The sequence below is a fragment of the Sinocyclocheilus anshuiensis genome, unplaced genomic scaffold (assembly GCF_001515605.1).
Source record: "Sinocyclocheilus anshuiensis isolate Anshui unplaced genomic scaffold, SAMN03320099.WGS_v1.1 scaffold955, whole genome shotgun sequence".
NCBI lineage: Eukaryota > Metazoa > Chordata > Actinopteri > Cypriniformes > Cyprinidae > Sinocyclocheilus > Sinocyclocheilus anshuiensis.
In genome coordinates this window covers 781,882-794,964 of record NW_015546094.1, presented here as the reverse complement: position 1 = coordinate 794,964, position 13,083 = coordinate 781,882, and the positions used below count along the sequence as shown (strand labels likewise).

The following is a 13,083-nucleotide window of genomic DNA, read 5'->3' as shown; positions in this document are numbered from 1 at the left end:
TTATTCTGTGTAAGAAGCCACATCATCTCACAGAAGGATTTATTTCAAAAACTTGACTGACGCTGTGAAGTGAGTTTGGAGTAAAACGTGTTAAATGTGTGGTATTTTCACGTGCTTTCAGATGGTGGAACATTTACCACACAGAGCCGAAGTTCACTGAGAAGCTACGCAAACAGCTGTCATTTTCGCAGAAAGATATCTTCGATTTCATTATCGCTCGATTAAATCGTCTGTGATAATAAACGCAATATTGCGTAGCTTGTCAGTGAACTACGGCTCTGTGTAGTAAATGCTGCTCCATCGGAAAGCATATGATGGAGATTTACTACTGATCACAGAACCAGCTTTACTGACAAGATGCTCATGACTATCGCAATCGATTAATCATGCAGCCCTACGGTAACTATATATATCACAATATAATTTTATAGTTATTCTTGCTTTAAATAAGGTTATGATATAAAAAAAAATTGATACTATAGAAATTTCATAATTTTAGTCACATGTCAATATCACAAAAAGCTAATACTAGCCTAAATTGAGAAAAGAAAAAAAAGCTCACTGAAGACAAGTAAACAGTCAGCAATTAAATACGAATAGGAAACTAATTACAAGCAATAAGACAAAACTACAGTATAACAAATAAGAAATGCTACATACATTGTAAAAAATAATCAAATGTATAAAAACATTGCATATTCTTCACTGTGTAAATTAAATATATATTTTTTCTTATTAAAGTTATAAAAGTGATTTAGTCAAGAGTAGTGAGAGATCTTCTCCCTTTTGTTGTTTGATTAACATAAATGACAGACAGCAGGAATATTAGACTGCTGTCACTCTAAGAGCTGCCCAGATCTAATATACTGTTATACGTGTTTTCTTTCTAAGCTGTTTGCTCTCACTTAAAACCTTAATTACTGTGTTTACGAGGAAACTTGCAAAGATGGGAAATTTTAACACATACAAGTGTGTGTATTTAACCATTCAAGGCCTATAAAGCAGCAAAAATAACTCCCACGCTCTATGAGCACGGTCTTCACGTGTGTGCGCTTCTCTGACAGCGTTTAGAAACAGCACAACCCTGTATATGTGTGTATATATATATATATATATATATATATATATTTATGTATATATTGTTTATAATGTTTGTAAAATGGCACAGCTTTTTAAATATCTGAAAGTACACTTAACATCAGTCAGTCAAGCATTATAATACATTATGATAATCAAGTATAATTTAATGATAGAACTTTAGTAATTACAATTAAAACTGGTAACCATAGAATTAAAACTTGATAACCATGTATGAATGCATATTAGTCATTTTAACTGAACTTCGGACTGGTGGTGGTGCTTTTTTGGTCATTCAGTGTTTCTGTAAAAGAAAATGGGAAAAAACTTACAATAATACTGATAAGATAGTAGTAGTAATAATAATAATAATAATACTATGAATTCTACTAAGAACAATATAAAACGCACTAAGGATTAACGAGCTGCTGGATTCATGAATATTAATCAGGTTGTGTGTGTTCGCTCGAACTGATTGAAATCAAAACAGGGACGATAATAGGTGAGCGCCAGCCAATGAAATTGTCATTTGCGCATTAGTTCCGCCCACTACCGGAAATCCCGGCAGTTCTTAAAAGCTGAAGAATTCCAAAGGAACTCCGTTATTTTGATAGGAAAATACAACAAAGTATCTTTTACATGTAGCGCGTCAATTCTTCATGTGAAAGAAGAGAAAAAAGCAAAGCGGCGAGTCATGCGCCTTCACACTAGAGTTGACGGTACGTCAAATACAGGTGCACTGCGCATCCATTGAGATGAACTGAAAAATAGCACAGATCTCGACGGAGTGTGAAACTCTGAAGCACTCAGTCAGTGTGTTCGGCGAGTAAAAATATAACTGTGCTAAACTTATACTTAGCCTCCAACTCACACACTGGTGAGTAAAATCTGAGAATTTATTAGCCAGTGGCTAATATTAGACATCATTTAGTCGCCCAGAAGATTTAGTCGCATATGCGAGTGATTTCCACGCAATGTAGAGGGTTGCAGCGTGCTCATAGAGCGAAATGAGTTCTCTTTCGCTGCTGATTGCATTTCAACAGCTTAAAATCACTTGTTTTTAATCTGCAATGCTTAAAAACACGTGCAAATGATAAGTTTTCGTGACCACATAGCACAGCAACGTCACATGAGCCTGTAACCACGATAGAGATGATAGTCCAAAATCTCTACCGGTTGAAAAATTTCTTTTATTTTTTATTATTTTTTTTTTCTTTTAAATCACAAAAGAATATATAAACAAATTATATTACATTTTTTAAATCAACTGACTGCCCTAAAATTTTTAAAGATGTATTAAATTATATTAATTATGAGTCCACTGACCTGCAATCAGTGGCTGCACCAAAGTCTGTCCCGGATGAGCGATCGCTGCAAAGGTCGCCAAGGGTGATGGAACATAAGCAGATCCAGGTGTTGCTGAAGCTGTCTGAGAGGAGGAGCCTGTTGTCGTAGGAACTAATGGCACAGGAGAAGGAACCCCAGGAGTGGACTGTACATAAGTGATTCTGTGAGAGAAAAGTGATATTTACAGAAACCAGATTAGACCGCTTTTACAAAGAGAGCAGCCATGAAAGGTTATTCTCTAGTGCTGCGGCACTTCAGGAGTGTAGGAGTTGTTAAAATAAGAGTGGGGGAGATGATTGTGCGTGTGCGGCTAGGTGAGTATTAGTAGGCCTGTGAAAGAGTGCGTTATACCTTGTAGGTGGGGGCGGTAGCAGCACGGTCTGAGACGGGGTAGAGCCTGGGGCGACCACTGTAGCTGTTCCCATAGTAACAGAAAACGGGCTCCCAGGTTGCACTGGTCTCGTAGAGGGAAGCTGTGACTGGACGACAGGCATCGGAGCAATCTGAATAATCTAGAAAGGAAACAGGAAGACATGCTAATCAAAAAAGATCACAAATTATAATTATCTCGACAAATGACCCCATTGGTTATTCAGTATCAATTTGTTATTTAAGCATTTACCATTTGAGATCTCACCTTGCTTCCTGCTTGTCCTCCATTCTGTACAGGAAGAGGAGGGGCTACCAAGGGAAACTGCTGAGAGGGGGCAGGAGCAGCCCTCACTGTTGCCATGGGAACCAGCATCTTGCCCTGCAAGACTGGTGACTGTGTTTGCACTGCAGGAGAAAGAAAAAAAAAAAGAAAGAACAAAGTGTTTAAAATAATTGGGTCTTGCACAGACTGTCTTATCTGGCACAGGACAAAACTATGGAGAACAGCACCTGAACATGATGATGGCTCTGAGCCACAATACAATGAAAAAGACAATCAGTACTTTCACACATACAGGCTTTTACGGAAATTAACAGCATTTTTCTGTTTGGAGATCATGTGTTAAGAGCCTCAGCAATTTCCTGGGCACTGGTGAAGTTCCATTTTGGTGCTATGTGTGAACAAAGCTGCGTGCTGTCAAAAATCCTGTCTAGACCAGACAAAAGTGGTGCATCGAAATAAAATCACTAGGATTATAATTCATATGCATATAAAGTGAATAAAGCTGTCTACACTGCAAGTGTGAACTGTGGTTTGTCCATTATGTTGCGATATGCCTATGTGATATAGCGTTTCTATTTCTGACACACTGCAGTGTTACTCCAGCCACTTAAAACTCCCCATTTGTCTCAAATAAAACGATTTTAGCTGTCAAATTAAGCCCAAAGTATACTGCGTTTTTTATGCATGTTAGGTTAAGGACAGCAGATTCCAAAAATGAAATACTTGTAATCCGATTAAATTACATTTTAAAATACTCGTAATCATAATTCTCACAATTTCCACGTGAAATTCTACTAAAATAACCTACCACATACATACACTCATAAAGTCTTCCAGTTTTGTAGACATTCACAAAAAGACCAGTCATTAGTCCGATTGCTGCACAGCATTTGAGCACTTGATTTACAAAAATCATTTTCAGGGTTAAGAAGTGATTTAACATTGCATCAAATACTGATGAAAATCTTTTTTATTTGAATTAATCACTCAATTAATTCAAACACATTAAAAGACCCAAATTCAGGTTATTTCTTATTTACATGTAATGCATTCCCAAACTAATATATTTACTTGAAGTACCCCTGAGATTTTAAAATAAATATCTAATTAAAGTGCCCCTATTATGCCATTTTTAAGGTTCCTAATATTGTTTTGGGAGTCTCCTACAATAGGATTACATGCATGCAAGGTCAAAAAACGCTTTAGTTTTCTCAAAATATGCCTTTAATATCACCTAATTCTCCAGCGATTCTCAAAACGATTCGTTCAAAGCAGTTCTAAGATTCAGTCTCTCTAAAACCCTCCTTTCTGTGAGCCTACTCTGCTCTGATTGGTCAGATGGCCCAGTCTGTTGTGATTGGTCTACCGCATACAGCGCGTGTCGGAAATTATACGCCCATTGCCATAGTTCCGTATGTTGAATGCTCGATAGAAAATATAAACATCTATTATTTATCACTACTGTTAGTGTTATCTGTATGCACCAAGGGTCTGAGAGTAACGCAATTTCAATTCTCTGTGTGTATGTGCTGTACATGTGGAAGAATTGACAATAAAGCAGACTTGACTTGACTTGACTGATTCAGTGGAGCCAGCTGGTCCAAATAAACAGCGTACTGAGCAATCTTTCAAGAACAAGCATTTAGTGAATCCCGCGTTGAACTCCCCAAGATTTTTTTTTTTTAACTCCCAGAGATTAGAGAAGCAGTCGTCAGTAAAATGACGTGTTTGTGGGAGGGGTCAAGTTGTTCGCTGCCGGCCAACGTAGAACATAGGTGGGAATTATGCAAATGTGTTACCCCTTGACGTGTAGCCATCACGGAAGTGGGAATCGAATTACTAACGACTCGTTTAGGCTGTAGAGAGTTGATTCTTTATTTTGGGAGACAATAACTTTATTTATCGTGCACTTTCAGCTTTACAACTTTGCTGATCGTTTACATTCACATACAGCTACATTACACACTGCATGAAAGGCAATATTGGAAATGGCATAATAGGGACACTTTAATTAAGTACCACATTTGTTCAATCTAAGCAAAATACATTGCAAAGATTTATTGGCTTTTTTATGCTGATGTAATCTGGCAATTTTATTGCAATGTAACAGGTATTGTGTGAAAGTGGCTACTGTCTTCAAAAGGAAAAGTATTAATATGATGACACATATTGCAATAAGTTTATTATTCTCTAATATCTCTTAGTGTGTTATTAAACCGTATGTATCCTCACCTCTGGCTCCTGGACTAATTACACCCACAGCAGGACTGGAGACGTATCCCGACTGCTTCTCGTTGGCCAACAAGGCGTGAGTGGGCAGAGCTGTAGGTAGGGTGAAGATACTGGTTGGCTGACTGGAGTGCTGAGGGGAGGGGCTCTTGGAATTGTTGGTAGAGAGGGTAGGGAGAATGTACTGGACCTGTGTTATGGGTTTTTGACCTGATGAGGGCGTTATTGAGGCAGAAGAGAGAATGTGCGACTGCAGAACGGGCAGAGGAAGTGGACCGTTACTATGAATAAGCGGGGCCGATGCTGGGGAGGCTGGGTTTTGTGGAGGAGGTGGTGTGACAAGCTGTACAGCGGGTGGGGCTTGGAATGTGCCTCCCAAAACTAGATTGGTCACCAGTCCCCCTTGAGCTCCTGATGCACTAACAGGATTGGGCGATGATGAGGAATAGTACCCACCCCCTCCAGCTGAAGATGTTGCTGGGTTTCCTGTGGTTCCAGGTCCAATGAGAAGCTGCGTCTGTGGTGGAGCGGGTTTCCAGTCATGTGGGGACCTACTGGCGATCGGCACTGGCGTGCTGACCACAGGTCGCACCACATTAGTGACAACAGTGGACGCCACTCTCACCGCTCCTAGCACTGATGACACTCCCCCGGCAGAACTGACCAGGATGGACTGACCCGCAGAGGGCTGGGACAATGCTCCTTCACCTTCCCTTCTTTCTCCATCACCTCCCTCCACTGCTTGCTTTCTCTTTGAGGAAGCATCGCTAAAGCGTCTGGAGGTGGGGTAGGAGGAGAGAGACACGCTCCGACCGTGACCAGGGCCATAAGACGAGGAGCAAATCACGGGAGCAAAAACTCTCTGATGCAAGTGATAAAGCAGCAGAGAAAAGAGGATAACATAAATTAGCCAAAGACAGCAAGCATATGTAATGACACATATCCTTCACCAGTTAATAGAAATACTGTGCAATAGCCTTCTGTAAACTTCATTAATAATTAACCTAGGAAAATGCTTTAGGACCACAAGCAATTTTCTAGTTCTACAGGGAGAAAACATTTCTACATTTCACAGTTTTCTGGGACTATATTCATCAAGGCACAGTTCACCAAAACATTGTCATCATTTACTCACCCCAATGTCATTAAGTGAAGTGACATGTGGTCAAGTATGGCCACTAGGAATTAGTAGTTTGCATTTATCCCATCCAAAGTGCACACACACAGCAGTGAACACACACACACCGTGAACACACACCCGGAGCAGTGGGCAGCCATTTTTTGCTGCGGGGAGCAGTTGGGGGTTCGGTGTCTTGCTCAAGTAGCAGTAGCCTTGCGGTGCACCTCAGTCATGGTATTGAAGGTGGGAGAGCGCGCTGTACATTCACTCCCCCCACCTACAATCCCTGCCGGTACGAGACTCGAACCTGCAACCTTTGGGTCACGAGTCCGACTCTCTAATCATTAGGCCACGACTTCCCCATTAAAGATGCCTGTTCACACCCAGATGAATGTTTGGTGCAAAAAATCAGTGCGACAAACATTTAAATTTGAACAAATGGTTGTTAATGCGTCTGTTCAGACCAACATGAACATTGGTATTCAGTCAATGCAGTGGTTTCTCTCACACTGGAACAAACACTGGTCAACGATGAATTTGTTTGATAAACACCATAGCGAATCCTAAAATCGCTATTTGAAGCATTGTTTGAAGCCACGTACAACCCCAATTCCAGAGAAGTTGGGACATTTTGTAAAATGCAATAAAATCACGAATCTGTGATTTGTTTTAAAGTTTTTACTGACCAACATAAATGTATTTTGTAAATATGAAAAAATTTTGATTTTGATGGCTGCAACACACTCCAAAAAAGTTGGGACAGAGGCATGTTTAACACTGTGTCACATCAACCTTCCTTTTAATTACAATCTTCCATTGTTTTGGAATTGAGAATCCTAACTGTTAAAATTTTGCAATCAAAATTTTTGTCCAGTCTCGCTTGATACAAGACTTCAGAAGCTCAGCAGTCTGTGATTGTCATTGTCTGATTCTCCTTTTCATGACTGGTCATACATTTTCAGTAGGAGTCAGATCTGGACTGCAGTTAGGCCAGTCTAACACATTCACTCTGTCTCTACGAAACCATGCTGTTGTAGCACCTGCAGAATGAGAGCTGGCATTGTCTTGATCTAATAACCATGGACTTCCCATGAAAGACATCATCTTGATGGCAGTATATATCTCTGTACAATCCCAATATATGCCTCCATGTCAATAGTACCTTCGCACATATGCCAGTCACCCATGCTGTTTGCTCTGCTGCACCCCCATACCATGACAGACGTTTTGCTTTTGCTTCTGTCGCTAATGAAAGTCTGGATGGTCCCTTTGGTCTTTAGGACTGAGAACTCGAAATCCATTTTTCCCGGAAACAAGTTGAAATGTCTTTTTTACTATCTGAGATGAGCTCTGGCCCAAAGAACCTGGCAGCATCGCTGCATAGAATTGATGTATAGCTTTCTCCTAGAGTAACGGATATTCAAGTTGCATTTCTTGATGCAGCAGCAGACTGTGGTAAATGATAGCGGTTTTCTGAAGTACTCCTGGGTCCGTGTGACTATATTTAACACCGCAGCATGACGGTTTCTTATGCAATGCCATCTGAGGGCTCAAAGGTCAAGCACATTCAACTGAGGTTTCCTGCCTTGCCCTACATATACTGTGATTTCTCTGGATTCCCTGACTCTTTTCACAATATTATGTATGGTACTTGGTGAAAGACCTAAATTCTTTGCAATTTTGCATTGAGAAATGTGATTTTTGATTTCTCGTGAAATTTGTCACAAAGTGATAAGCCATGATCCAGCTTTGCTTGCAAAGACTGAGATGCTCCTTTTATACCCAAACATGATACCTTGACCTATTACCAATTCACCTGCTTTCTGTGAACTGTTTCAAAACAGTTTAACGTGGATATTCTATAACCTTTTCACTTTTATTTTGTCTCTGTCACAACTTTTTTGGAATGTGTTGCAGCTGTCAAAAGAAAAATATTTTCATATTTACAAAATAAATTTACGTTGGTCAGTGAAAACTTTAGAAATATTTTCTTTGTACTGTTGTCAATTAAATAAAAGTGAAAGAGAATTAACAAATCACAGATTCTTGATTTTATTGCATTTTACAAAATGTCCCAACTTCTCTGGAATTGGGGTTGTAAAAACCTATTGTCAGAGAGTGAATTTGCATTTACATTTAGCCCCATCTGCCATTTTATACACATTTACACACTGGACTGAACAGACGAATAACGTGAAAATCAGACTCGTTTGTGTTGGTGTGAACAGGCCTTTAGTAGGAATACTTCTCGTTTCCATACACACTCGTGGATAGTGATGTATATTGCCAAACTCCAAAAAGGAAAATACATAGGCTATATGACTTGTTCTTTATACTCAGTCTTTTGTAGCCATACAATATATTTGTGCAAGGAGCAGACTGTAATTTCAGTCATTGTTTACAGATACTGAACTCTGAGAGCCGCAGCTCCCAAATCTCATTTTTAGTATGTTCAAACACAGCAATCAAGTTAACTTATTTTCATTTAAAATGCAAGAACTAATGGCATTCGGCACCAATAACGTCAAACCTGGTGTGACACGTCCAAAGGTGCCATTTTTTAATTGATCTCGAGCGAGAATGAGATTTGAGAGCTTCAGCAGAATAAGCGTCTATCAGTAAATAACATCCTACATTAGCCTACATTAAGTAAATGTAGGCTTAAATGTAGAACAAATGTCATCTTCCACTTTCACTATATGATAAAGCAGAATTTCTCTAATATTTAGTCTTTTGTGGTTCTCAGAGCAGCATGAGGCTGAGTAAATGATGACAAAATGTTCATTTTCGAGTTATTCCTTTAAACATTATATTTTTGTACAGATCAACACAGACAGGCTAACAGATGTCAAATATGCGAGATGATACCTTGCGTTCTCCTTCATCTCCAGATCCATTTTCACTATCACTGTCTGTCACCCTCTCCTTACACTTCAGGTCAATGGCGCTGCCTGGATATGAGTCATCTGAATAAGACATGACACACAATAATGACTAACACAACTGCTAATAAATACAAAAGTCTTGATGACAGAAATCACATCAGTACTTACTAAATTCTTTTTGGAAAACTCTTATCAATACAAGGCCCAGAGTCTTAAATGATGAAGTCTGACTCACCAATGACATCATCATCCCCCTCTTCTTCACAGATGACCATACGCTCTTCGTCGCTTGTCATGTCCTCACTTACACCCCTCTGTGTCTGAGAGAGAGCACCCCGCCCTGCAACCTGACCACCATCACCACACATCTAAAAATACAGGAAGAGTTAGTTGAGCACGAATCTCTGAAAATGTGTCACTTGCACAAGTGTGCATGTAATACCTGTGCGAGCTCAGCGAGTGCCTGTGGATTGCCTCTCTCACTCCTCTCCAGATTGTGCATGGCGCTCTGAGAGAAGGCACGAGGACGAGTCAATTGACCATGTCTCTCACCTCCAACTCGCTCTGACACACTCACCATCCCAGGCCCCACACCTTTGAGCTCCATTCCCATTGACACAGATGGAGGTTCTGAATTACATACGAAATAGAACAATTTGATGTTATTTTGTGCATTCACAATGGAAAAACTAACCAACAGGCCACAACAAGAGTGCAACAGTCCACTTTTTCTGTAGCCTTGGTTATTGAAGTATTTTCCTCATTCATTTTTACCCCAGAGGTTAAAAATGTCTTTGTGAAAGCCAAACCAAACGAATCACAACATTCACACTTTTATTTAAAGCAAAAAGTATTTGAATATTGGGCAAAAAGCTGCAAACTGATGGCTTCAATAAAAGCATATACAGGTGCATCTCAATAAAAAGTTGAATTACTGAAATAAATGAACTTTTCCATGACATTCTAATTTATTGAGATGCACCTGTATATTATTGACTAACAACCTCATAAAGTTCTGTCCTTAAGTTATTGTTTAAAAACAATTTCCTTATAGAAATGAAATGAATGAATGGGATTTTTACTTCTGAAACCCGACTACTGCATGCTATAAGGATGTGTGAGATAGAACTGTCACTTGCCATAACTGCCATTATATCTTACATTTCTTTATCACATTTATAAATTTTTACAGCTTTCACTAGGGCTACACGATAATGGTTAAACATTTAATCATGATTATTTTGCTCAAAAATATGATCATTATTACTAAATCATTATTATTGAATATTGACTTTTTTTTTTACATTTCAACAGAATAATTGCACTTTCACATAAGCACAAATCATCAACTAACATGGTTTGCACACAGATTTAGTCACAGCAAACAGCGCAAACAACTGCGTGAAAGAAAACAGACTGTATTACTTTTTATTTTTGAGCAGAATATTTCTATAGAGATCACTAAACTCCAGCTTACATGTATGCCAGTGATTTCAGCTTATCAGCAATTTTTCCGTAATGCAGAGTGTGTGCACATGGTTGCCAGGTTGGGAAGAACCACTGGGCAGAAAATTATTTCTGAAAAAAAGCTCTGACTGGGGGATTTAAGCTCTTGACATCTGGCAACCGCAAACATGAAAGCTTGTAGTGGAGGCCTGTTACCAATTCAAGATTACGCAAATGCCAAATTAAAATGAAATGTTTTTTTTTTTAAGATAACCAAAGACGATCACTCTTAAAGGGGTCATATGATGCTTTTTTAAAGATCATTATTTTGTGTATTCACAATCAGCTTGTAACACTCCAAAGAGAAAGGAAAACTTGAAATCGCATCATATGACCCCTTTAATAAATCAAGAAAAGCAGAAATTGTGATCGAGATTAAAATATGATTCATTGTGCAGCCCTACCTTCAAACTAAGAACAAATCTGGGCCCGTATTCACAAAGGATTCACAAGTTTCAAAATCAATGTTCTAAAGCAGCGGTTCTTAATACTGTTTAGGGATTATAACGATTACTGGTTTGACGATAAATCATGATAAAATTCCCACGGTTAGTATTACCATTTCATCTTTTAATTATGATTAAAACCGTATTAGATTACCACGATTTGAACAACTTAACAGTCTCATGTGCGCACAGCAGTAGAGTAGTTTCGTTTTGAGTGAAAACAGGGTGGAAAAGCTGGGAGGTTTTAAAAGAGTGCTAAGGGAATTATACAAATGAATATATGAATGAATTAATTATATTAATGTACCTCTGAAGGTTCTGACTGTCTTCAGAAAAGAATCGATGGCATTTTGTTTTCATCTTCGCTCCATGTAATACCTATAGGAAGTTTTCTTAATCGCAATACTGCTTTGTCCATGGAGGTTACGGGAAACAGCTCTAATTCAACTTTTACATAAGCACCACCTGCTGTCAGTGAGTGCGCTTATGTGGATTCTACACATTTAAACAATTCAGATAAGTTATCTAGATTTATTTATGAAGCAGATAAAATACATGTTATTGTTTTATTGATTATGCAAACAAAAAGTCATTTTATTTGTTGTTTGTTGATTTTTAAATATCAAAATTGGCTAAGTGATTTATGTGTCGGTACTTTTTGAACAACATCAGCACGTTTTAACAATACCGCGATAATACTGATAACCATGATAATTTTGGTCACTATAATCGTGATAAGAAATTTTCATACCGTTACATCCCTAATACTGTTCCTCGCATCCCCTGCTCTGCACACGCTCTGCATCTCTCTCTCTCTCTCATTCAGCTCAGCTCCAACAATGAACTGTTCCAATTATACACTTATTTTCACATAGCTATGAGAAGCGTTAAACATGGATGCGCGTGCAGTTGCCATATTGTATTAAACCTTTAATCAGGATAAAACCGTATATTAAAAGCTAACATGAGCAGTAGCATTTACAAATAACAGAATATCTAAAAGTATGAGACAACATCAATCAAAAAACATAGGCCTACCATTAAAAGCCGTGCTTGCACAGGTTCTGCACGATCCTCTTCAATAATATCCTCTGCTTCTCAATCGGGCTCAAACTGATATATTAATGACGATATTAAACCGATATTAATGACGCCGTTGTTTACAATACAACCGGAGCACATGCCGCTAAGACCGAACCACAAACTATCCTAAAATGGCTGTTGCCGGCAATCTGCCTTAGAATGTAAACATTTTAGAAACATTTGACGATGACGAGCTTTTAAAAAGGTATATCGCCTTAATCGCGGGGGTATTATGACTGTTGTAGAACTTGTCGGGGGCAATTTTCCTTTGATTAGCCTATATCCTTGCTTTCATTAACCAGTTGGGCAAGAAGTAACAGCTCTTCCTGTGTCCAGTTTGGTTTTCTTTTACGTTTGCATGTCTTACGATCAGCCATGATTATTCCACTCTGTTAATTAAAAGGCTGTTTATATGCATATTCACTAATTGTTTAGAAGAAGCACACATGTAAGAGGCTGACAATTAGCTGAACATATACTTGTTTAATTAGTGACTCTTAGCCTGCATTTTAAAATATTTATTTGAATGTGGCAATTAACATTTTTATTTTTAAACCTTTATTTGAATATGGCAACATAAAATCGTGCTCTACAATATTTCTATGTATAAATCTCTGACAGAGACTATCAGCCAATCACTGTGTGCATAGTTAGTAAGCCTGCTGACATCATCCATAGCAACGAGGTCAAACCCGCCCTTACTCTTAGCTTAAGACTTCTCTCTATTCCTTAGTA

General features: G+C 38.6%; 1 protein-coding gene across 5 annotated transcripts in view; it reads right to left on the bottom strand.

Annotated features, from left to right (window-relative positions):
- Positions 1 to 13,083, bottom strand: part of LOC107700186 (protein capicua homolog) — a 58,449-nt gene that overhangs the window by 16,554 nt on the left and 28,812 nt on the right. For all 5 annotated transcript variants that reach the window (XM_016501747.1, XM_016501745.1, XM_016501748.1 and 2 more), the window contains exons 8-14: positions 9,756 to 9,943; positions 9,549 to 9,681; positions 9,297 to 9,394; positions 5,312 to 6,170; positions 3,062 to 3,201; positions 2,776 to 2,936; positions 2,404 to 2,585 (exon numbers count right to left, since the gene is read on the bottom strand). In XM_016501747.1, the coding sequence (XP_016357233.1) occupies positions 2,404 to 2,585; positions 2,776 to 2,936; positions 3,062 to 3,201; positions 5,312 to 6,170; positions 9,297 to 9,394; positions 9,549 to 9,681; positions 9,756 to 9,943 (1,761 nt within the window). The remainder of the gene's footprint in view (positions 1 to 2,403; positions 2,586 to 2,775; positions 2,937 to 3,061; positions 3,202 to 5,311; positions 6,171 to 9,296; positions 9,395 to 9,548; positions 9,682 to 9,755; positions 9,944 to 13,083) is intronic.